Genomic DNA, 24605 nt, shown 5'->3' with positions numbered 1-24605 from the left:
TGAGGGGGAAATGTTCTGTATTTGTTTAGTATGCAAATTTTTTAGTTAGCTTTAAAAAGTGGGTTTTCCTTATGAAGCCCAGTTAAGGCTTTCAGACTTTAGGATATGGTGGAGTCGTATATTTTCAGATCCCTGGAGTAACTGAAGAGTATTCTTCATTGGGAAATAACTGGTCAATAAAGAGACCTAAATCCCAACCATCAGTTGTGTAATTTTGGCAGGAAAATCCTACTAAGCCCCTTTCTGTTCCCTGAGAAATCTAAATGCTAATCAAATCTAACCCTTGCAACTAGAACTACAGATGGAGACAGCAGGACTCTAACCCTTAAATCTCGTCTCCTCTTTAACAAATAGTACCCTTAAAGCAGAAGGAACATCATTGTCTAATGGAGTGTTGCTTTGTTCCTCCACTGATTTGCAACATTTTACTGTTTGTTTATTTTTGCAGTTTTTCCTTATAGTGCTGTAGTAAAACACTTGCTTTTATCCTGGCTTAGACCTGCCAAGGCAACATGCTGAAGTGACCTACTAGTGTAAAATGAGTGTTGCATACTGACGATTGTTTTCCAGAGAGGCCTTTGTGTTAGAATCATTTAGGTCCTTAGGTTTTGAAAAGCAACGATACCAATGAAAGTTTGACACTAAGGATGTTAATTGAAAATAAATTAAAAAACCCCTCTTGATGAGAGTCTCTGAAGAATAGCCTTCTAAATTTTGGAGAGGAGAAGGGGGCATTGCAGAGGAGTGAAGCTTAGGAATGTAGACAGTAAGGAGAAGATACCGGTAAGTAAGGCTTAGATAGAAAGAAAGAAGTCTGTTATGAAGAGAGAGAAATCTGAGTGACCAACATGGGGAATATGCCCAACTGTGTGGGGAGAGATACAGCGTAAAGGGAAGGAGAATTAGGGTCTGGGACACTCCATTACTTCTGCTGAGAGCTCTGTGGGAGCAGTGAGGTAGTACTGAGACTGGTAGGAGGGAGTCATTCTGGGGACTAGTTCAAAGCTTCCACCAATTTACTCCTTTAACTGAGATTACAAAGGCTTACCGTCTATGTGTGAAAATGTAAGAGTCAGATCTTGCTTCTGACCTTTTCTGGACCTTAGGGAAAGCTAGTATATAATCATATGTGTAAAATATAACTTAATGTGCGTACAAAACCACAGCGTATTGGCTTCACTCTTGCCATTGTCAAGCTGTTAGCTGTTTAACTTCCCAGTTTCAATATTTGTAGAGTGACTTTCCAGTGATGGATATATCATTTTACCACTAAATATAATACAGGATATTTCATCTCTCATCATTATATTACATTGAGCTAAGTTTCATTAAAGGCTGAAAGCTGTTTCTGTAACATAGATGTTTCATATTCCTCGAGCTAAGTTTAGTAGGTCTTGAGTCTGTTATATATCCACAAAAAAAAAAAATCAGTATTCTTTTAACCTAAAGTTTACCGTTATGGGAAATTTATGTGTAGTTAAGCTATTTCTCAAAATCCGTGATGGACTGACATGTACAATATTGGCCTATCAATCTGATGAGCTCTTAAATATTCAAGGACTTCTGAGAATGAAGCTGCTCACCTACGTAAAGTTGTATAATTTACTGAAAAGTTTATTTCTCAAAAATAATTTTAGTAGCCAGGTGTTTTCATACACCGGATTCCATTTTAGTGTGATATTTTCACACAAAATCTGGAATAATTTACATTCTTTAAACTAATTCTATACATGAGGATTTGGAAGGTCGCCAGGTTTTCAGGAAGCGATATGAGATGAACCAAAGTATTGGGATTATTTTTACTAATAAATATACTCTCTGGATCAAGGCTGTTGTTTGTTGGTAGCTTTATTTGTAACAGCAAAACTTTGCATGCACAAAGTAGAGTCTGCAAAAAATAAATACATTTCAGAAATGGAAACTTTGTAGAGGTGGCTATGTACTGGAGTTATAATAAGAAGTCTTGAATGGAATCTGCACCTTTAAACAACCCTTCTCTCTCATTCACACAGTGTACACAACTATACCCCCAAGGTCGGAGAGCTTGATACAAGGAGAGCCATTCGTCAGGCATTTGATGTTTGGCAGAGAGTGACACCACTTACCTTTGAAGAGGTCCCTTACCATGAAATTAAAAATGACAGGAAGGAGGCAGATATTATGATATTTTTTGCTTCTGGTTTCCATGGAGACAGTTCTCCATTTGATGGAGAAGGTGGATTCCTAGCTCATGCATACTTTCCTGGACCAGGAATAGGAGGAGATACTCACTTCGATTCAGATGAGCCGTGGACCCTGGGAAATTCTAATCACGATGGTAAGGGTGCGAATCATTTTTTAGAATAAGAGTAAGTTGAATGTAGACACGTTGACAGGCTTTTAACTGGAAAGTGGTTAGCAGAGCCTTCCCCTCCCATACAATGGTTCAAATGCTTTCTAAAACATGTATTCTGTCTTAAATGGATAAAACATTTCGTTACTAGGTTTGTGACTCTGCATGCCTCTGTGCACATGTGCGAATGCTGAGGAATAAACAGAACTGTGTATCTAGTGGCTTTGTACATATTTTGAGATTTGGACCACTGTTGCTGCAGTAAGCAATGTCTCTAGAGGGTCAAGATGAACAAGAGGGTGTTGAAGCTTAAACTCTGTCTTGTGGAATTATTAGCATGAGTAAATAGAGCCATTTGTAGTGGTGAATAGAAAATTGAACGAGTGAAGGCATTTGTATTTCAAATAGGTTAAATCTGTATTTATTTTCCCGTGAACTGAGTGTGGTCATAATTCTTCCCATCAGAGGATGGGGCTGGCTGATTTCTGAAGGAGGACTGATGATTAGGAGAACTGCTTTTGTGATACTAAGCAATGTAGAGCTTCTGTGTCTTTCTGGCTTTGTCTTACTCTCAAATGACAGTGAGCACTTTCAGATTTATTTTAAAATCTTTGAGGATAGTGGTGACTTGTAAAAATTTTAAATTGGAAAACCAGATGTTGGAAAACCAAATTGAATTCCAAATATTGGAAAACCAAATTGAATATTTGGCTGATGAGAGCTCTTATTTAGTCCATATAATTTTGTTATAAACCAGTATGACTTGAAGGTTTGCTTTTGTTGGTCTACATCTTTCTGTGTTGTGACATCTGAAGAGTTTCAGTAAATTCATAATTGGATGCAACTGTCTCCCCACAGAAGAACTATTTTGGAGTCTTTGCCAGCAGTGCCAAGTGTGTGGATAAAAGTGAAATATTTCATGTGAAGTCTCATCCAGTCAGAAAAAAATGAAGAATGGTTTGAACAGATCCTATTGGGAAAACAGCCTTCTCTGATTTGTACATGGAGAATGCAATCTATCCTATAGAAGTTTCTGGTTTTGTAAAAACACCCTGTTGGTTGTGACTGTGGTAATAGGGGCACATGCACCAGCACATCTGTATCTTCTACTCTGAAGAATGATCCTGTATAGGTTTTCAGTGAATGCAAAGTTTCCTTTTTGTTGAACTTTAATTAAAGTTCCACTCATGCATACCGTTCTATTAGCCAGTACTTAGCGTAGTACTTTCAATTAATGATTGCTGGTTTATCTTGTTAATACTACTACGTTCTCTGACAATCCCATAGGCAAGCTATGGAAGTTAATTGTTAATATTATGATGAGAATGTGTAAAACTAGGTAGGAGATTAAACTCATGGAGCAGTCCTTATTATCTCGGATCAAGGGGTGCAGAATTCATTTGTTAAGTTTTCAGATGAGAGTGTCAATGGGAGCAGCTACAAGCATGAGGCAGAATATTGGAATTCAGAAGGACCAAGGCAAACCAGAGAAGTGATGGGCAGGTGTCCCTCTCCGTGGCAGGGGCGTTGGAACTAGGTGATCTTTAAGGTCCCTTCCAATTCAAACCATTCTGGTGATTCTGTGTTATAGCAAACAGGATGCAACTGAGAGACAAGGTGTGGTTTTACATTTGGAGATAAATCAGCTACACAACAACACGATGAGGAGCAATTGGTATGGTCAAAGTAGGAGGCAATATCTCAGTTTTTTTCCCAAAAAGTGCTTCTGAATAGAAATGAAAGCAGCACTCAGCCCCTAGTCTGTCCCAGACTTGCAGCAGCAAGGGCTGCAGTTTATTAGACTTCAGTCTATGGGCACTTGGAGGCAGTTGAAGCCTTTTGGGATTCATTGTCATTTAACAGTACATTGTGTATGTTGCTCATGGGCCAGGTGACCCCTGTTGGCTGCTTAGAGCATTTGGTCACTGAGTTACCTGTTCATGAAGGTAGCCTCAGTGTCCCAGTTGCTTGTATTTCCAGAAGGCACATAAAAGGTGACTTTGCTATGCTTCCTGCAAGTCCTGGACCATTTTTTACTTGTAGTAAGCTGTAGAAACAGATGAGTATACTTTAAACTACCTGTCTCAAGACTCACAGCTGCTGCCATATGTTGTCCACTGTAGGCAGAAAAGCCTGTGCCCAAAAGAGGGTAAGCAGATTTGGCTATGCTGTGATCTCTCCCTTGGCTGTCTCAGTATCTTACCTAACTTGGATCAAGTGTGCATGGTCCATTAACTGGACTAAATCAAGTATTTCCTAGCCTTTATATTAAACTATTAATAATATGTATGTATATATTTCCAAGAATAGCTTGAAAATATATCCTGTCAAGTGTCTGAAAATAAGTTCTGTCAGTTTAAATATCCACATTAACCATGACTGCTCTTATATCTCTCTAAGAACTCAAACATTTGTTTAATTGAGGTTGATTACAGGAAGTCACTTTTAATCCCCAGATTAACGTTATAAATAGCACCATAAATAATCCCTAGCAAATCTTATTCATGGTCTTTTAAAAGATCATTGCTGTTTGTGCATGTGTCAACACCATACCCCTAAATGTGAGGCATCCGCCAACCTATTGCAGCTGTTAGCTCTATAGCGATATAGATAAAGCTGTATAGCTGTATATAGCGATTAGATCCTCAGTTTGTAGTGACAAAACTTGTTTTTGTCACCATCACTGTAAATGGCAGTGCCTGTGTTTTATCAGCTATGCTAATGGCACCATCTCTGCTGTTGCCACCCGTGAGCAGAGTGAGCATTACTGGGGTTGTCCCATCTGCAGTGGTGATACCACTGGCAGTTTTTCTGTGCAGTCTGGATTTCATTCCAAAGCTTATATGTACCAAGCACTGTCCTGGTCAGGAAATACTCTGAAACAGTGGTTGAAGGCTTGAAGTGGAGCAGGGTTGATTTAGGCAAGAAGTTTAGAGAAGCTTTTTAATGGTAAAGCAAGGTAAGTACTGAGTTAATGATGCCCTGCGAGGGATCACCAGAAGTTTCTTCTTTCAGCAAGCCTGGAGTTGAATTATAAGATCCTCCCTATCATCTGCTTGTTGTGTGGCGTGCAGGTGGGAATGTGCCCAAGTTCACTCACTTCAGCTTCCTCAGTAAACAACCCCAGCTGACAAGTTATTCCTGGAGCCACTGTGGTGTAGCTCAACTTCACATCACATTTGATCATTTTGCGGTTCACAGGATGCACTTTCAGCATCCTTTCTTCCAGGTATTCTCCCATGCTGTACAGCTTCGCACCTGCATCAAGTTCTCTTTGAAAGTGTAGAATGACCACTGTTTTATATTCAGCGAGACTGGATGTGACCGCTCTCTAACTATTGGCAGGAAATGCTGGTCTTTGGTAACAGGAAGTAAACAGATTTTGTAATCATTGCAATAAACATGTTCCTATGGATCCCAGTGGGTTCCTCCAGAGGCTTCTTTGGAAAGCTTCCTGTTAAAGCCTTCTGAAGAAAAGCCAGACGAGTGTCAGCGTTTACAAGCCACTGCCAGCACTGATACAAGAGATGAGATTTCCTGGGTCTCATTTGGTGACAAATCAATGTGGAAGCTATTGCAAAAATTCTGGAGGAGAAGGACCTGATCCAGCTCCCAGAAAGGCTTCTGTTAGCAACGGAGGAGAACTGGACAGACTTTTCCTTGTGTGATTCCACACAAGAACTAGCACTGTTTCAGTAAACAGCTCTTTGGACAGCAGAGCAAGCACTCCTAAAGCCACTATCTGGACATCACATTTGTTCAGCAGATTTTTCAGGGCAGCCAAAAGCCATCAATGCTGGTGAATGTAAATGTTCAGCAAGGATCTCAAGGAACAAGTTTTGGTCAGAGTAGCTAATTTTGGAGGAGAATCTTGCTGATGGATAGTGAGTATTACAGCCTGTAAGGGAGAATTTTGCCTGTTGTTGGGGAGGGGCTGCATAGCTTTGAGTTGGCATTTAATCTGCAATGCCAGTGTGTTCAGAGTACACTGGCACAGACTGGGAGACGCATAGCTGGAGAGCAGCTCAGCAGGAGGAGCAGCACCGGGGGGTGCTGGTGACAGCAGCTCAGCACGAGCCAGCAGTGAGCCCTGGCAGCGAAGGGGGCAAACTGCATTTTGGGATGCATTAAGCACACTGTAGCTAGCCAGCTGAAAGATGTGATTCTCCCTTTAGCATTGGTGCGGCCTCACCTGGAATATTGTGTGGAGCTCTGGACTCCACAGAATAAAAAGAACATTAAGGTCCTTGAAAGCATCCAGAGGAGGGCAACAAATCTGGAAAAAGGGCTGGAAGGCCTGTCCTGTGAGGAAAGGCTGAGGGCACCTGGGTTGTCCAGACTGGAGGAAGGGAGGCCAAGAGGCGACCTCGCTGCTCTCTGCAGCTTCCTGAGGAGGTGCCGGTCTCTGCCCCCTGGGGACCGATGGCAGGATGTGCGGGAAGGGCACAAAGCTGTGCCAGGGGAGGGTCAGACAGGGCATCAGGAAAATATTCTGGACTGTGTTGAGTGGTCAAAGACTGGAAGAGGCTTCCTAGCCAAGTGGTTGAACCCCATGCCTGTCAGTGCTCAAGAGACATTTGGACAAATGCCCTCATTACTATGCTTTAACTTTTGGTTAGCCCTGAAGAGGTCAGGCAGTTGAACTCTGATCTTTGCAGGTTCCTTCCAACTGAACTGTTCTCTCCTCTTCTCAAGTGGTGTCTTCCACTGGAATTTTACTGTTTTCTATCTTGGCAGTAGGAATATCCCAAACCTTCCAGATTCTTGTGACAATTGTATCCCCTTTCTTAAAGAAGGGATCCTGCCTCTTATCTCCACTTCTCCTGTGGAATTCAGTTGCTCAAAGACAGACATACAGCCGCTCTTTGAGAGACCCAGATTACTCATGGATTCTGTGCTTTGTTTCTTCGTCTTTCTCTGTTGTCACCATTTTCTTCTAGAAAGCTTTTCTTGTTCCTTAGCTAAATATTTTGCAAAGCCAGCTTCCCTTTTGTCAGTACTACATGGTTGAAACCAGTCAAATTTCGAATTTAACAAAAATGGAGTATGATGTTTGGGGACCCCACTACAAGAAAAGTGTCAGCAAACTGGGAAGAGTCCAGTGCAGGAGCACTGAGGTGAAAAGGGGTTGGAGCACTTGGCACACAAGGAGAAACCAGGGAAACTGGGCTTGTTCAGACTAGTGAGGAAGAGGACTGGGGAAGAGGGGGGTCTAATAGCAGCCTTGTGCCACCTGTGGAGAGATTATAGAGAAGAAGAACTACACTTGGAGGTGCACAGAAAAATGAACAAGAAGTGATGAGCACAACATGCAACAAGGAAGATCTGGCATGGGCATAACGGGGACAACTCTTCACCAAGAGAGTGGTGCAACTTTGAGATAGAGTCCGGAGAGGTTGTGGACGCTCCATCCTGGGAGATTTTCAAAATTTGACTGCATGATACCTTGAGCAGCCTAATACAGTTTTGAGATTAGTCTTGCTTGAAACAGAAAGTTAGGCCTAATGACCTTCAGATCTGCCTTTCAATCTAATTTTTTCCATAATTCTCTATAATTGCTAAGAAGACAGCATTTCAGTACCTGGAAGTTCAGTAAATTGCAGTTACTTCTCATGTCAACTCTGAGCTTCTAACAAGATACTCAGCTCATAAAATTCTGTCAGCAAATCTCTTCTTAAAAACAGGTATTTTTTAATATCAAGATTATTCACGAAGGAGGATTGATGGATATAGGTGCATAAAGGTGGTTGGCAAGTTTTTTTTCCAGGTTCTTTAAAAGTACCACGTCTTATTGTTACTTTTTTGAAATGCGAGAATGTAAAAGGTTGCTGTAAGCATTCACCGGATTAATGGTATAAATATATTGGATGTAAGTTGGGGTATAAGTTTGCCTAGTATTAAGTGATATGTACAAATAGGTTTGGCTATTTTTTTTCCTAACCTGGTCAGGTAGTTCTTTATTATAAAAGGCATCACTTTGGAAACATCGCCTACTAAACAATCCTTATTGTATTTGATGTCTTCAGTTAAAATAGTAATGTTTTAGGTGGAGAAAGGGGACTAGGAGGAATGAAGAGTATCCAGTTCTTGGTTTTTGTTTTGATTTGCATTGTTATTCACTTTTCTAGGACGACTGTACTGTCTGCTTGCAGCCCAGTTACCTGAATTGTACAGGTACAGTGCATGCTTGCTGAAAAAGAAAATATAGCTTCCGTTAACCCCTGCCCCTTCACCCAGCATAATGCCACAACTTGGTACAATCATTTATCCTTAATTTATTCTGAAATTTAATCCTGTTTCCTCTATGTTTTGCCTTGCTTTCTGTCTATTTCTTTTTCATTTTACTACTATTTTAATATCTGTTTTCTGGGGAAATGCTGAGGACAGCAAAGAAAATCTACAGAGTATCAATGAGCTACTTGACAGCATATGTACTCACAATACAGTACACCCATAATGTTGCTTTTTGACTATTAAATACTTCTAAATTTTTCTTTCTCTGATTTCTCAGGTAAAGAACATCTCCACATCTAGAGAATTTTGTTCTAATAAATGGCATTTTGAATCCATCATTATTTTTAGGCTTCTGACATTGTTGTTGAAAGTAAGCATCAGAATTTTTCAGAGCAAAACTCAGAGCTGCTTTGATACTACTCACCTATCCTCTGTTGCGGAAGACCTGTTATCTGAAAGACTTGAAAATAGATGTTGGAAATTTTGGGGTGTAAGATTGCATTAAAATTTAAACTTACTCTATCAGACTTTTCTGTAGTAGTTCACTGCACCAGATCATGCTGTTGGTCAGTACTTTTCTTCATTGAAGAAAGTCAGTTCAGTATTTAGTCTCTAAAACATACCTACTTAATGTTGGTTTCATCCTGTAACTTCTCAGAGAGATCTGTTCCCATAAGCCAGAGTTCTCTAAAATCATATTTTAATGTTGAACTGAATTTGAGCAAGCATGTAGATGCATGGTTTCAAAACAGCCATCCATGGTAAAAAGACATTAAATTGGCTTGCTTAAGTAAGCAAGAGTTTGAGATTACTTCCCTGTCATGTCAAACCACCAAAACATAGAAGGCCTTAAAAAAAAGGACCTGAAAATTATATTTTTTTTAAAGTTAATTCCACCAGAGAAGCTGGTCAGTCATCGTAGCCACTCATATGGAACAAATGTTCCATTTACTGTGTGAATCACAAATGTAAAGTGAAGAGAGAAAGCCCGCCAGCACACATGGAAGACTTCTGTCTACAGATTCTTCTTCGTACTGGACAGCATCTCTGTAAGTAGTGCTTTCTTTTGTGTTATATGCTGTCATTTATACAAATATAGAAGTGGCATTATGGTAGTGCTGTGCTAGTGCGGTCTGGATTTTGAAGCTTTGCTATGTTGACAGTGATAGTCGTTGATCACAGCTAAAATTCTTGAATAAGGATCACCTGCAAATTCTACTTTCAAAGCAAAGTACTTTTAAATATACCTTATGTTCACAGTGTTATGTGAAAAGAAAATTAGTATCCATTGCTTTTGTCAATAGTTGTTGGATACATAGAGTATAAATATAGCTCTGTAGGTATTTGGAATCCTATTGATTTCTGTATAACGAAAGTAAAATATTTTACTTCATTCCACAGAGAATCAGATACTCTGAGATTTGTAGGAAGGAGCCAGTAGGGATCAGAATGATGTCATTCCCATAAAAAGAAAAAAAATAAAATTAAAGAGGCAGAACATGAGAATCAAGGTGAGATAAAATCTTTGTGTTTTCTGACCCAGTGAAAACAAATGATGTGAAGCAAGCCAAAACACAGCAGTATCTCTAATAAACTTGCTGCATTCCGCAGAATGAGGAGATGAATGAAATAATATGCCAGATGTTAACTGGGAATATCACACAGCTGACACAAGCAGGTCCAGGAGGTTCTTAAAGCACCTTGATGATAACTTCTTGGTGCAGGTTCTAAAGGAGCCAACTAGGGAAGGTGCCCTCCTAGATCTGTCTCTTGAGAACAGAGAGGGGGTCGTGGCAATTGGTGGCCATCTTGGTCATTGTAACCATGAAGCGGATGAGTTTAGAATTTTTGGAGACCAAAGGAAAACTGGCACCAAAACTTCAACCCTGGATATGGGGAGAGCAGACTTCAGGCTGCTCAGGAAACTAGTTAGTAAGGTCCCTTGGGAAACTGCGTTTGAAGGCATTGGCGTCCATCAGTGCTGGTCAGTCTTTAAGCAGTGCCTCCTAAAAGCACAGGATCAGGCAATTCCAAAATATCAGAAGTCAAGCAGGCGGGGCAGAAGGCCAGTTTGTCTGACCAGGGATCTTCTTCTGGAGCTTAGGCGCAAAAAGCAAGTGTATGGCTGTTGGAAGCAGGGTCAGGCAACATGGAAGGACTACAGGGACATTGTTCGCCTTTGTAGGGAGAAAATTTGTGTGGCCAAAGCCCAATTAGAGTTGAAGCTGGCCAGGTCTGTGGGAGACAGCAAAAAGGGCTTTTTTTAAATATGTGAACAAAAAAAGGAAGAACAGAGAAAACATAGGTCCACTACTTGATGGGGATGGTCACCTTACAAATAAGGACATAGGCAAAGCAGAGACGTTTAATGCCTTCTTTGCTTCTGTCTTCAACGCCGATGATGGTCTTCGGCACCCAGGGTGTCCTGAGCTGGAGGACTGTGATGGTGGGAATGACAAACTCCCAGCCAACCCTGAACATGTGCGGGATTTGCTGCTCCACCTGGATCCATACAAGTCCATGGGTCCAGATGAGATTCATCGCAGGGTGCTCAAAGAGATGGCTGACATCATCGTGGGACCTCTCTCAATTATTTTTCAACAGTCTTGGGAATCTGGAGCGGTCCCAGTTGACTGGAAGCTGGCAAATGTTGTGCCAATTTTCAAGAAGGGTAAGAAAGAAGACCCTGGTAACTACAGGCCTGTCAGTCTCACGTCAGTGCCTGGTAAAATTACGGAGGTGATTATCCTGGGTGTTACTGAAATGCACCTGGGGAACAGTGCAGTCATAGGTCACAGCCAACATGGGTTCATGAGGGGTAGGTCCTGTTTAACAAATTTGATTTCCTTTCATGATAAGATCTCCCATCTTGTTGATCAAGGGAAGCCAGTTGATGTTATCTTTTGGATTTCAGTAAAGCTTTTGATACAGTTTCTCATAGGATCCTACTGGACAAAATGTCCAGCATACAGCTAGATAAAAACATCATGCGATAGGTGAGCAATTGACTGACAGATAGGGCTCAAAGGGTTGTGGTAAATGGGGTTACATCGGTCTGGCAGCCAGTCACCAGTGGGGTTCCCCAGGGCTCCATTTTACAGCCAGTTCTTTTCAGTGTTTTCATAAACAATTTGGATGTAGGACTGGAGTAAATGGATGTAGGACTTTGAGGAAATTTGATGATGATACTAAACTGGGAGGAGTTGTTGACTCTGAGGGTGGAAAGGCCTTGCAGAGAGATCTGGACAGACTGGAGAGCTGAGCGATCACCAACCGCATGAAGTTTAACAAGAGCAAGTGACAGGTTCTGCACTTGGGAAGGGGCAACCCTGGCTATATGTATAGACTGGGTGACGAGACACTGGAGAGCAGCCCCGCAGAGAGGGATCTGGGGGTTGTGGTTGACAGCAAGTTGAATATGAGCCAGCAGTGTGCCCTGGCAGCCAGGAGGGCCAACCGTATCCTGGGGTGCATCAAGCACAGCATTGCTAGGTGGTCGAGGGAAGGATTGTTCCACTCTGCTCTGTGCTGGTGCAGCCTCACCTTGAGTACTGTGTGGATATTTGGGCACCACAGTACAAAAAGGATGTGAAACTGTTGGAGAGTGTCCAGAGAAGGGCTACAAAGATGGTGAATGGCCTAGAGGGGAAGACATACGAGGAGTGGCTGAGGTCACTTGGCCTGTTCAGCCTGGAAAAGAGGAGGCTGAGGGGAGACCTCATCGCGGTCTACAGCTTCCTCACGAGGGCGATTGGAGGGGCATGTGCTGATCTGTTCTCTCTGGTGACCAGTGATAGGACCTGAGGGAATGGACTTAAGCTGTGACAGGGGAGGTTCAGCTTGGATATCAGGAAAAGGTTCTTCGCCAAGAGGGTGGTTGCGCACTGGGACAGGCTCCCCAGGGACATAGTCACTGCATCAAGCGTGTCAGAGTTTAAGAAGTGTTTGGACTATGCTCTTAGTCATATGGTCTGAATTTTTGGGTAGACATGTGTCTACCCTTTTGGGTCCTTTCCAACTCAGGATATTCTATGAGTAGGCATTCAGGGAGAGAATAAAGGAAAAAGAGGTGATTTAAAAAAAAAAATCTAGTTGCAGTCAGAGGTGGATTTCATCAGCACTGAAGTGACACCTGATACTCCAGATCTTGACATCACAACCAAGCAGCAAAGTTGGCAGTTTTTTTTTTTTAAACAACATTTCTCTTCCTTCTGTTTCTGAAGAAGAGCACAAGATTTCGAAGACAGTTGAACCAGTATAGCCTTCTCTGCCAAAATCTAACGAAAATACCACTTTGAGGGGGAATGTCTCTTGCAACCCAGTTGTTTTATTTCTCAGTCCCACTCAGTCTTTACAGCTCCATCATGAACCTTCTGTGCCAGGGGAGGACAAAGACAATAATATAGGTTTCGTGTCCTAAGTAGAAATCATCTTCTTTGTGGCAGAGAGCTCCTTTCATAATTCCCAGAACAGCATCGGCAGCAGGAGTTAAAATCATTTCAGGATGGGCTGGTTGGCAATAAGAATCCCAAGTAGTGTAGGCTGGTTTGTATCTATACTGCCTATGCCAGGCCTGTTTGGAGCATGCTGGGCCAGCCTTCTGACTATTTCAGAGTTCTCGTTGTTCCCCAGCTGCGTTAACTGTCTCTAGATCTTACCGTTTGCAGTAAGGTAGACTTTACATCCCTTGGACTTCCACTTTCTATCTTAATCAGCCACAACTGTATAAACAATATAGTTTGACTCTTTCGTTTTATTATTTTACACATACTTAGCTTTTAGTATTTCCTTTTTCCTTGAAAAATGGAAAAATAAGTAAAGCTCTAAGTTACTTATTACATTTTTTTCATTTTTTTTGAAATAAAAGCAGCATAGCATCTTCTCAATACTGATGGAGTGAAAGTTGTATGTACATTTTCTGTGTTCCTTTTCTTTACCATATGTTCTACCAGATTAGCCAGTGCTATGCTAATAAAATTTCTATAAAATGGAATAGGTCTTACAAAAAAAAAAAAGTAAAAACCTGAAAGTTTTGTGTTCCATACCATTTACAAATTCTGACTGAAAAAGATAAAATGTCTACCGCTGACTGACTTCTAATGAGTAACAGAGGTCATTTGTGTTCAGAGTAGAGTAAAAATCCTTTCTCACGAGTTACAAAGATGTGGGGTCAGGGAAAGAATTACTTTACAGATCTGTATGATATAAAAGGCAAATATGGGCTTTCACTTTGGGGTCGATCATTTTTCAGTAACAGTTTATTTAATTATAAGCTATGCATAAATCTGCACTTGTGGAAGATACGGGAAGAATTTTTTTAAGCAGAACATTCTTTCTTCTTTCCATGTCTGGCTACTGAGCCAGCTGAAAGCAGTTACTGCTTCCCCTCTCCCTGGGTGTCCACTCTTGCCTTCATATCCCTTGGTCAGTTATGGTGTTACCACTCCAGAAAAATATTTTATATTTTTCCTGTGAATTTCTACAGGAGAGTGTTCTCATCTGTACTATGTCAGATGAAGCACAGCTTGCAGCATTAATTAGGTCTGTAACATCACTAACAAACATAGTTTGCACACTGCCTTTTGGAGCCAATAAGGCAAACTGCCTCTCTTTTGTGCTGATTTTTGTGCTGAGAGCATCTCAGATCTTGTATGAGTTAATACTGCAGTTGCTCAATGTGTTTACACTGCAGACAAGAAAAGTTAAGAGTCAAATTGTCCTTATTTTAGGGGACATCTCTCTTAGCAATCTGAATTAGTTAAGTTTGTTACATAACTGTTGTGCAATTCCTTTTAGGATTGTATATCACTCTCTATTCTTTCTCCAATGAAGCTGTCTTAAAAGTTTTCATTAAATCCCTAAGATGTATCATATTGATTGCTAAATTTACAACTGTAACAGTTTATTAATAAAATGAAGCTTATTTTTCTTTTTAAAGTGTATTTTTTCCTTTCCAGATTGAAGAGCTGTTTTTCACATCCCTTGCCTGATACAATCAAATGGTAGAGCAATATCATCACTTCTTCAGGGTCTTTATGTGCAAGACTGAAAGCTTTTCTCGAGCAGAGCATGTTGTGGAGGTGAATGGAGGAGCACAAGACAAATTGCATGTTCTTCTGTTTGACAGTTCAGACCTAACAGGTCAGGTCTGTAGATGCAAGTACCAAAGCATAGCTTAGAGTAGCCCTAAAGCTTCTTTAAGTTGTGCTTGGAAAACAGTTGTTGGACTTGATATGTATTTTAAAAGCATGTTAAGTTAATGCCATCTTTTCTGTAATTATGGTATGCATGGTATTGTCACAACCAATGATTTGACTTCTTAAGTATTGTTTCTACTTTAATAAAATTCCAAAATATAACCTTCGTAAGTCTATTAATTGTCTGAGTAAACTGCAAAAAGTAGATCAGGGTTAGCATGATGATGCAGTTGATAAAATATAAAACTAGCAAGATAAAGATCAGAGATTCACAGTTGCTCTGGTATTCTTAACCAGATGTACAGTATTATTAAATTGTACTGCTGCTGTCTTACAAGCTCTGGATTTACACTTCATTGTGCTAGGTGCTCTACAGAGTCTACCTACACTCATTACAGCTATATGTACAGCTATCATGTTCAGTGGTAAATACTGATAGTAATATAACTATTTGCATAATAGTAGCCCTGGGAACTGTTATTGTAAACTGATAGGCATTTAAATAAATGGTTTTTGCTGACCTACAGAACTTGGACACCCTAATATGCAATGCATTTCTTAGGCAAATGTTTTTATATGAATGTTGGTAGTTAAAATGAATAAAACTATAAAAGAAGGCACGTGCTAGCAGTTTCATGAAAACCTTTCCCAGGATGTCTCTTCCCTGATTTAATAGCCATTTCTTCAGCTGAAGATGCAAATAAAAGAAGCATGAGTGGTGGAGTACACGTCTAGAAGGAAGATCATTCATAAATCTTTTTTTATGTGTCGTATGTGTCATAAATCGTTTATATGTGTCTGAAGTGTTTTTCGTGTTGTTGCAATAAAACCATGGGTTTCTTATCTCTTTAGGAAAGGGCGATATCTTATAAACAACTGGAGATTGCTTAACCAGAGAACTGGTTTTGATATGTGTCTATATTGCAATTTATCTTAAATCAGTCAGCTAAGAGGGGGGTTATTCTAAACATATATTTAGATATCTTCTAGTTAGGAAAATTCAACTTAAATTTACTTCTAAAGTTGTGTGTATTCTTTTTCTGGTGTATGCATGGAGAGTAATAGAATTGTTAAACCAAACATATTCAATTTCTTAACCTCTTTTGGCATGATGATAATGAGCAATGCTTTTATATTGTTGCAGGTGGGCTGTCAGATATAACTTTATCTGGTGATAGCATGGTTTTTGTAAGGAACACCCACCAACTTTAAAGCTAATTTAACTGTGTTTATTTATGTTTTAGCATAGCAAATCAAACTATTTCACTCGGTGAGCCAACTTACAAAACTGCCCCCAGTCTTGGGGGCTTATCCTCTATCTGGTAATTTTTAGTGAACTTTGGGATGCCTCCTCAGAATCAGGAAGGAGACACTTCAGGCAGGTCTCTGACCAAGCAGATTTTATGGTACAAATTAGCAAAAAGAAGTTTTATTTCTCTGGAAAGCTCTCACTGCAAATACAAATTAAGGGTAGCCAGTTCCTTCTTCACCCTGCTTTATGACACAGGTGGCTGGTGTATACTGAATACAAGTTTAGTTTGTTCTTGTTGGTTTGTGGAGACAGGGACTGAACAGGAAATTAAGGAGCTTTATCTGATTGCCTGATCTTTCTGTATGACCATAAGAGTATCAAGCTAGACTAATGGTCCTTCCTCCTGAGTTTTGCTCCATAAAAGTTGGACATTAATAAAAGAGTACTATTCAGACAAAAGCTGTGCAGAACACAGCCAGAGACCTTACTGTGTATTCAAGAACTGACAGAAACAATCTGAGACGTCCAGGCTTCTTTGAAGGCTGCTGCAGATCAGCTAAATTTCCACACTGTAATGGGTAACAGTGCACAACGAGACATTGCAAGTCCAACCTAAGGGTGGAGATAGGACCACCATCAGGCAACAATTTCAAAACTTGATGCTTTCTTTTTAAAGTAGATCATAGCCTACCTTTTGAAAAGGAAAATGAGCAATATTATTCTCTTTCATGGTGCAAAATTCCCTACCTTTTACAATGGCAAAGAGGACTTCTGCAAGTTTGCAGATGATGTACGGTTTTGAGGGGTGGTTGATACACCAAATGGTGATGCTGTCATTCAGAAGAACCTCAACAGGCTGGAGAAATAGGCTGGCCAGAGCTTCATGAAATTTTCCTCAAAGAGGAAAGCAAAGTTCTGCACACAGGGAGGAATAACCCCAGGTACCCCATACATGTATGAGAAAGTAGCTTTGCAGAGAAGGGTGTGGGGGTCATGGTGGATACGAAGTTGAACATGAGTCAGCACTGTGCCCCTGCAGCACAGGCCAACAGCATCCGGGGCTCCATTAGGAAAAACATTGCCAGCAAGTCAAGGAAGGTGATCCTCTCTTCTCAACAGTGGTGGAGGCATTGTGATGCATTGTGTCCATCTGGTGTGTTGTGTCCAGTTCTGGGCTTCACAGTACGAGAAACTCAAAATTCAAAACCCAACTGGATACAGTCCTGGACAACCTTCTTTACTTGACCCTGCTTGAGTTGGGGGGCTTGGACTAGACAATCTTCAGAGGTTCCTTCCAACCTTGACCATTCTACAAGTCTGTGCAATTCTGTTTTCCAACTGTAGAGCGAGCTGGTATTTGTTTTGGGCAGAAAAAAGTAATTGAAGGCTATTAAAACTGAATTTAAATGAAGATAGTATCAGATATTATGCTCCTGATAATGCTTAGTACAGTCTATGTAGCGGTAAGGGACTTACGTAGATTTGTATGCAGACTTACAGAGAGGTAAGTTCTAGACATGCTGTCACTACAAAGACTCTTTAGATACTTCAACAAGGGATAGAATGCCACCAGTTTGGTGAGGAGAGTGTCCAAGCACTTAGCATGGGCACAGCCCTCTTCTCATTAAAGTCAGCTCTCTGCTGAGTGACCTTTAGTTGGAATCCCATGTGTGAATAGTTGTGGCAATGAAAATTATGTTTTCACAAGCATTTAAGTGATACAGGTAACTAAGTCCTTTTAATTGTCAATAGGACCTTGAGTCTTTTAATCACTTTTGAACATTGGGTGCATTTTCTAAGCTTGAATATTTTTGAAAACTCATGAAGAATGATCTGTCCTCCAAACTTTACTATGAAACTACTTAATCAATTTTATAACTAAGATGTTGAACATTTTATTGACTTGTTCTGCACACATCAAATTTTCCAGCAATGGATGAAAAAATACAAAAAGTAAATCCCCATTTGGATTTCTAGAATACAGAAAGTCTGGTATTTTAAATACATATATGGCTAGATTTTAGCCCACCTATTTCTTTGGATGTTTGTATTTGAACAAATGTGTTTGAACATTTATTTGAAATGTGTATTTTAACATGGCAAGTGCATATTCCCTCCAACTCAAATGTTCTGATGATTTAACCATTTTGGTGTGGTATGTATAACCAGATAAACATTATTTGCTATTTACTTTTGGTAAGATGTCTTGAGATGCTGGCAAAGTACCCTGCTCTGAAGATTTGCAGGCCCCTGATTCTATGTTATCACATTTTCTTGGATTACATGAAGCAAAAAGCATTTAAAAAGTGGAGATAGTTCTACACTAATCACTGTTTTACACTCCTGTCTTGGGAAACTGGGAAAACTCCTGTCTCAGGGACACCTCAGCCATGAACACAAATCTGAAGATTGTTGCCTTTCTAAGATAGGTGTGGTTTGAAGATGCATGAAATGGAGATGTGCAGTTTGGAGATGCTGCAAAGCAGCCACTGAGCTGCCACCACCAACTGTGTTTTCCTGTGTCTGATTGCCAATGCTCTTGGTCTGTGCCTTGCAAAAAAAAAAACAAAACAAAAACACCACAGAGAAGGCCAATTCAACAATTCAAGCAGGGGGAAGGGCTCAGGCATTTTATTGACAGGGAAGCTCTTATTGTCGGCTGCGTCTTCACCACCTCACACAGACATTGCTTGTGTCACCTCCCATGTCAAGATGCCCTCAGGACATCCAGGGACCACTCTAGATCAAGGAGATGGGGGACCCAGATCCATGGGGCTGAAGAGGAGTATATGTCTGTAACAGAGAGCTTAAGGTACCCCCAAATTCACCCTTCTACCAGATAGGGCTCCTCAACCCTTTCTTTTCCTGTCAGGAACATGTTCCTTCTCTTCTCCATCCTTCTCTCTCCTGCCTTTGAGATTCAACCGAGTGTCACCAGCCTTTTCCTGTGTGGCTCTGCCAGTGCTCACCTTCTGCTGACATGGCAGTGCCAGGAGTCTAGCAAAGCAAAGCACACTGAGAGAAGCCTGTGCTAGAGGAGGTGGGGCTGTCCCTTGTACCACAAGTATGTGGTGGTGAGTGTTAGCTCTTGTCTTCTGTGTCCCGCCTCCTCCCTTCATCAGCCTGGCTGATGCATTACAGATGTCCCTTAGGATTTGGTGGTCCAGATCAGATCAGAGGACGGCATGGGAGCACCCAGAAGGGGTACCAGGTTCCCTTCCTGCCATATGCCTTTGCTGATTAGCAGACTGGCAGCGCTCTCACCTTTCCTGGCAGCACTGGGATAAGGAAGCCATGGTATCTGAGCTGCCTATTTTATTGGCCATTTTCTGTGAACTACAAAAGAGTCTACAGCCAGTATCCATACACTCCAGGCAGCTGCCTGTTTTAACTGCTCTGAAGGTGCTCCATGTGGCCATTGGTAAGGAGTCTCCTGCCCATTCTGTGATGATGACTGTTAAAGCCACACAGACTTTCAGGACTAAAGCCATCTCCAGGAGTTGGCACTGACACTGTGACCTGCTGTGCAGTAGGATAGAAAAGCAGTTGCTTCTTACATGATGAGCAAGCAGGGCTTGGGATTGTGTTGAGCTGTGGCTGCATACTAAACCAGCTGTGCCTTCCTTCCACAGGGAACGATCTCTTCCTGGTCGCAGTCCATGAGCTGGGACATGCACTGGGCCTGGAACACTCCAATGATCCCAGCGCTATCATGGCTCCTTTCTACCAGTACATGGAAACACACAACTTCAAACTACCCCAGGATGACCTCCAAGGAATTCAGAAAATCTATGGTGAGCAACACTATCCACTCATCTATTTACACTGAGCCTGAGTGTAGCAAGTAGTTTACAGATGCAAACAGGTAACACTCAAAATTTTTCCAGTCGGGATGGATTTCCTTCTGTGGCTTAATGAGACCTGTTTAAAACCCTTAATCCACAGACAAATATCAGATGGTTGTTCCAGTGGCAATATCTTTGCACAGGTCAGGATAACCAATGATCTCACTGCTGCTTCATCCCTCACTCTGTCTGTAGTATCAAGGACCAGTAAAAAGGGAAATAATGCCAATTGCTGTACCCAAGGGTTGTCTGTTAGGAACAGCCAGCACACATAGAGGGGAAGAATGTGAAGAGCCTGGAATATCAAGGAAAGTAAAAAGTATTTATACCACCATTTTTTTTCTCCATATACAGAAGGTAGGGAAAAGTAGTTTGGATCCACTTAGGGAACACTTCTTTTAGTCTCCTGCTGAAATAAAAGAACATCATTGTACAACATGCCACAAAGTTGTGGGTCAAGGAAATGAGAGAGAAAAGGAGATGGAGGGATTATGGGAAAAAGCCAAGGGGTTGGGGATGTTATGGCACCATGTGATAGGGTCATGGATATCAGGGTATGAGGACAGGGATTTCAGGGCGGGTTGGCTGGAGGAAACTGGGAACAGGGGGAGATGCAGGTTTGAGGAGCCTCTGTTAAGGGCAGGCTGAGCTAGAAGATGCTCGCTGTGAGGCTGTGAGGCGCTGAATCTGATGTAGTCCATGGTAGTTTGTGGACAATGCTTTGTCAAACATGCCTGATTTCTTTCTTTGAGGAAAGTACAAGTTTATCCTTACATTTACCCTATGTAGCTATGCAATATTCACAGCTGTATAACATCTGGAGTAAAATACTAGCTCCCAGTACCATTAGAGCAGATATTATATGAATTAGACGTAGGAAAAAGAAAAAAAAAAAGAAAACTTGTTAGATGGTTGTCAGTGGGAAATCATCACAGAAAGCTGGTGTTTCTAAGGGATTGCTGCTGGGGTCAGCAGCAGACCCAATACTAGTCAGCCTTTACATGAATAATCTGCCAATGAATTTTAAATTGCTGCTAGTAGAATTTGTACCTGTAAGACTCTAGAGAAGTACAGAGAGACTTCAGAGATCTAAACTGTATGTCAATTGTTTTAGTCTGTTTTTTTGTTTGTTTGTTGTTTTGTTATGTGGTTTTTTTTGTGACTGGAATGAGATTCATTTGTCCAAATGTAGACATAAGGCCATGTCTCTGTCTGGACTAATTTCCCTGACTCTTGTCTAGGCAGTGGGAAAAAACAAGCATTTGTATGAGTGCAGTTCATCCTCTCTGTAAGGCAGATATTCAAGTAAAATCCAACATTTAAAATAAGATGGCTTGAAGTACACCGAGGGGGAGCTGGCTCTTTCCATTAGTGCAACTGAAGATTTCTCTTCAGTGTTCATTAACAGGATGAAGTTGTATGGCAATTGTCGAGTGGTATCATTTAATTATGCATACTTACACACACTATGTACACAGATACTCTGGATGACAGAGGCTCTGCATGGTTTTGAAATAAAGTGCTGGGGTAGCAGGCATTAAAGCTTCATTAAATATTATACCTAAGCTTTCATTTCTGAAAGCTGCTATAATGTCACTATGCTGTTTCTATTTTGAAATACTGATTTACTTCCTGTGAATTAGAAAGGGGGAAAAAAACTTCATATCTGACAATGAAAGTGCAATCAAGAAAATATGACTGGTTTCTCTATTTTCAGATACCTTTTTGGAAAGGAAACAGATGAGGAATTGACAGCCATATTTCTTCCACATTTGTGGTTCAAGCCAATATCAGTACAGCTCAGGCAGGGCCCCAGTGCCCAGGGCTGGGCTGCAATGGGGTTCCTGAGCCCATGGATAGGGTGGGCCTGGAGATCATGGATGAGGCTGGTCAAGGCCAGTAAGGCCTATTAGTGTCCTTTGGGGGCCGACAGTTTGTGAGAGCACTGCATGGCCTCTTGCGCGTAGCTGTAATGGAGCAAAGAGCTCAGCACTGTACTCCCCATGGCTTAATGCCACCACTAGACTTCAAATTAGTTTTCACTTACCTAGTGACATTAAACCTTAGCCAACAACTAAGTTTAAGATTCTCCTTATGCAATATATGCTTAAAATTCAAACTCATGTTGAAAAAAACACTATGAATGAATTACTATCTGGTGCAAGTAGTAATCAGGAATGAGTTTGTTGACTATCATGAAATCGTGAAAGGCTTATCTCTGAGGTCTGTGAACTGAAGTGCATTGGGGTTGGTGTTGCTAGTTGTAGAGATACCTAGCCCTGCAGGGAGAAAAAGGAGCAGCTTCTACATTAGGATCTTTGCTTCTCCAGCAAGAGATTTCATCCCTTAGCACAGAGTTCTGATCTGGAAACTACAGATTAGTTTAAGTCTAGGTCTTACTCTTATGGGTCACAAAGAAAAGATGGAAGATGCAGGTTTATGTTTCTCCCTGGAACAGGAGATACGAGAACAAATCCTTTCATCGGAGTGCCTTAGAACTGAGAAGGGCCTGCTGAAATATCTTTCTTTGTAGCTTTAGCAGGAACATTCAACTAATGTGCTTTATTTCCACAATGCCAATCTGCCTCATCTTGCCTTGGGGATGCCAAAAGCTCATCTATCAAGCACCTATCCAAAAACCAAAATGTCCTGCTTTGACACTTGACAATGTGATGCTTTGACATTTTCTACAGAGCAGCAGCATGTGCTCAATACATATTATGTAGGAGCATGCTATGCAAAAGTCGTTAAGTCAAAAGTCAATAAGTCATAGAGCTAGTGCATTGCATATAGCATCCTTTTTTTAAAAAATAAATTCAACTAAAATCTCCAATTTGTCATTCTACTGAATTTGCTAGAACAAAGAACAAGGCTCTACTGAAATTTAAGTTCACTTTGTCTTCTTTTGACAATGATGCACTTCAAATGTGTTTTTATGTTGTATCTCTATTTTCTGTCCATTAGAAAAGTATATGTCTAAGTCTCTCATACAATGATTTGTTGCATGATTAAGTTATTTTCTGATGGATTTATTTCAAAACTCACCTAGAGAGACAGCAGGTGATAGGAAATCTGATCTGTGCTTTGCTCTGGTTGGTATAAGGTCAATGTTTAAAATGTTATTTCCATTTATGAGCTAATGAAAGGGGCACCAGCTCACCATGCGTGACAGAGTGGGCTGTAAAACAAGTCAGCAGGACTTCCATCTTCTAACAGGTGCTTTTCGAAGCTTGTGCCTTGACAAAAAAAGGGAAATGCCATGACTGTTCTTTGTATGTCTTTTTCAGAAAGATATCTCCCACTGTACTTCTGTGCCTGTGTTATGAGTGGCATGGCCAGGAAGGAATTAAACTGCAAATAATACTAGTGTGTAGGTCCTTTGGATATTCAGTTAAGTTGACTGCCTCTTTTACATGCTCTAGCGTTGAAGTCAGGGCTGCATGCAGATACCATGCAGATGGAGAGAGGAGGCATACTCAGCCATAGCATTGTCACATGACCTGAATTGATCATCTTTCAACACTGTTTCTTCTGTTCTTCATGTCCTGCTTTAAGCACCGTTTTGCAGTGGGCTGTGAAGCAGCCTCTCATATTAGGAGTGACCCTCCTAACACCATGCCTGGGGTACAGAGAGGTCAACATGAGGTGCAGAAAAAACTCATATCTATATGGATACTTGAAGGTGGTAAACCAGGCCATTACCTTCAAGGGCTTTCTGAAGCCTAAGGTCACAAAGGAATGGTCTGCTGTCCACTCAAAGACAGACCAAATCATTAAGCCTGGAGACAAGTTCAAGGATCTCAGTGCTCCCAAGTCCTGCTGAGGACGTTAGCCTCACACATTTTTTCCACAGCCCAAGAGAAGATCTCCTAGTCAGTGCATGTGCTGCATCCCATGAGGGCTGAAGTCTAGGTTGGTAGTGAAAACCCTGCCAGTGGCTGTCCAAGGAACAGATTAATCACCACTGGACAGTGCCACCTCTGACATCCAGGTATAGATGATCAGCAGATCCTGAGCAAGTAGCACCTTCTTCTGGTCCCTTTACTCCTGTGCAGCAAGCATAGGTTTCACAACTTAACTCACCTTTTTCCCAATGGCTTCCCATAGAGCAATCCTAGATCTATATAACCTACATTTACGTGTGAGATGGCTTGTGATGAAACAGCAGAAAGACCTGTTGCAAAAGGCTCTAAGCTCCATGCGGCAACACTGCATTGTGAGCAGGACCATCAGAGCAAGCTTTGCTGTCATGCAGGATCTAGAAACATTCGTATTATGACCATTTTCTGATAATGGCCTCTGCAGGTGGTAAGAGTGTGGAGTAACACCAATGACCCCTATGATTGATGATTTTAGATGATTTTAGTGATTGTGAGACAGAGAAGCATGTTGTGCGTGATGGATTTGCATGCCTATAGTATATCTCCCCATGCCAAATGATCAATAATGACAGTCCTCTGCAGCACTGTGATGGATGTTCATCTCCTGAAGGACAAGTACCAGAAGACAGAATTTGGAAGGGTAATTTTCACATGCAGAAATGAAGTACCTGCTCTGAGAGATCCCAGCTCTTGAGGACAGAGTGATTCTCCCTGTGACTGCTCATTCCATCTAGAGCTTCTGCTTTGCAGGGGCAAAGAAGGTGAGTTTCTGTGCTTGGTGAGCAGGTGGATGAGCAGTGGCAGGGACAAAGGTGGTAAGGTCCAGGTGAGTTGGAAGCAGACTGCACGCTATCTTACAGGTGA

The 24605-nt window shown here is 41.2% G+C and overlaps 1 protein-coding gene and 1 long non-coding RNA gene across 2 annotated transcripts in view; both read left to right on the top strand.

Moving 5' to 3' along the window:
* The window catches only part of MMP24 (matrix metallopeptidase 24), a 50595-nt gene that overhangs the window by 8127 nt on the left and 17863 nt on the right, over positions 1-24605 (top strand). The window contains exons 4-5 of the mRNA XM_040575338.1: positions 2013-2317; positions 19648-19809. Coding sequence (XP_040431272.1) covers positions 2013-2317; positions 19648-19809 — 467 coding nt within the window. The remainder of the gene's footprint in view (positions 1-2012; positions 2318-19647; positions 19810-24605) is intronic.
* On the top strand, positions 10084-14925 carry LOC121078809. Its single transcript, XR_005824754.1, has 2 exons — positions 10084-11384; positions 14524-14925. It is a non-coding gene; the product is annotated as an uncharacterized LOC121078809 (long non-coding RNA).

The sequence above is a fragment of the Cygnus olor genome, chromosome 16 (genome assembly GCF_009769625.2).
Source record: "Cygnus olor isolate bCygOlo1 chromosome 16, bCygOlo1.pri.v2, whole genome shotgun sequence".
Lineage (NCBI taxonomy): Eukaryota > Metazoa > Chordata > Aves > Anseriformes > Anatidae > Cygnus > Cygnus olor.
The sequence above is the reverse complement of the archived record's forward strand: the minus strand, read 5'-3'. Positions and strand labels throughout refer to the sequence as shown.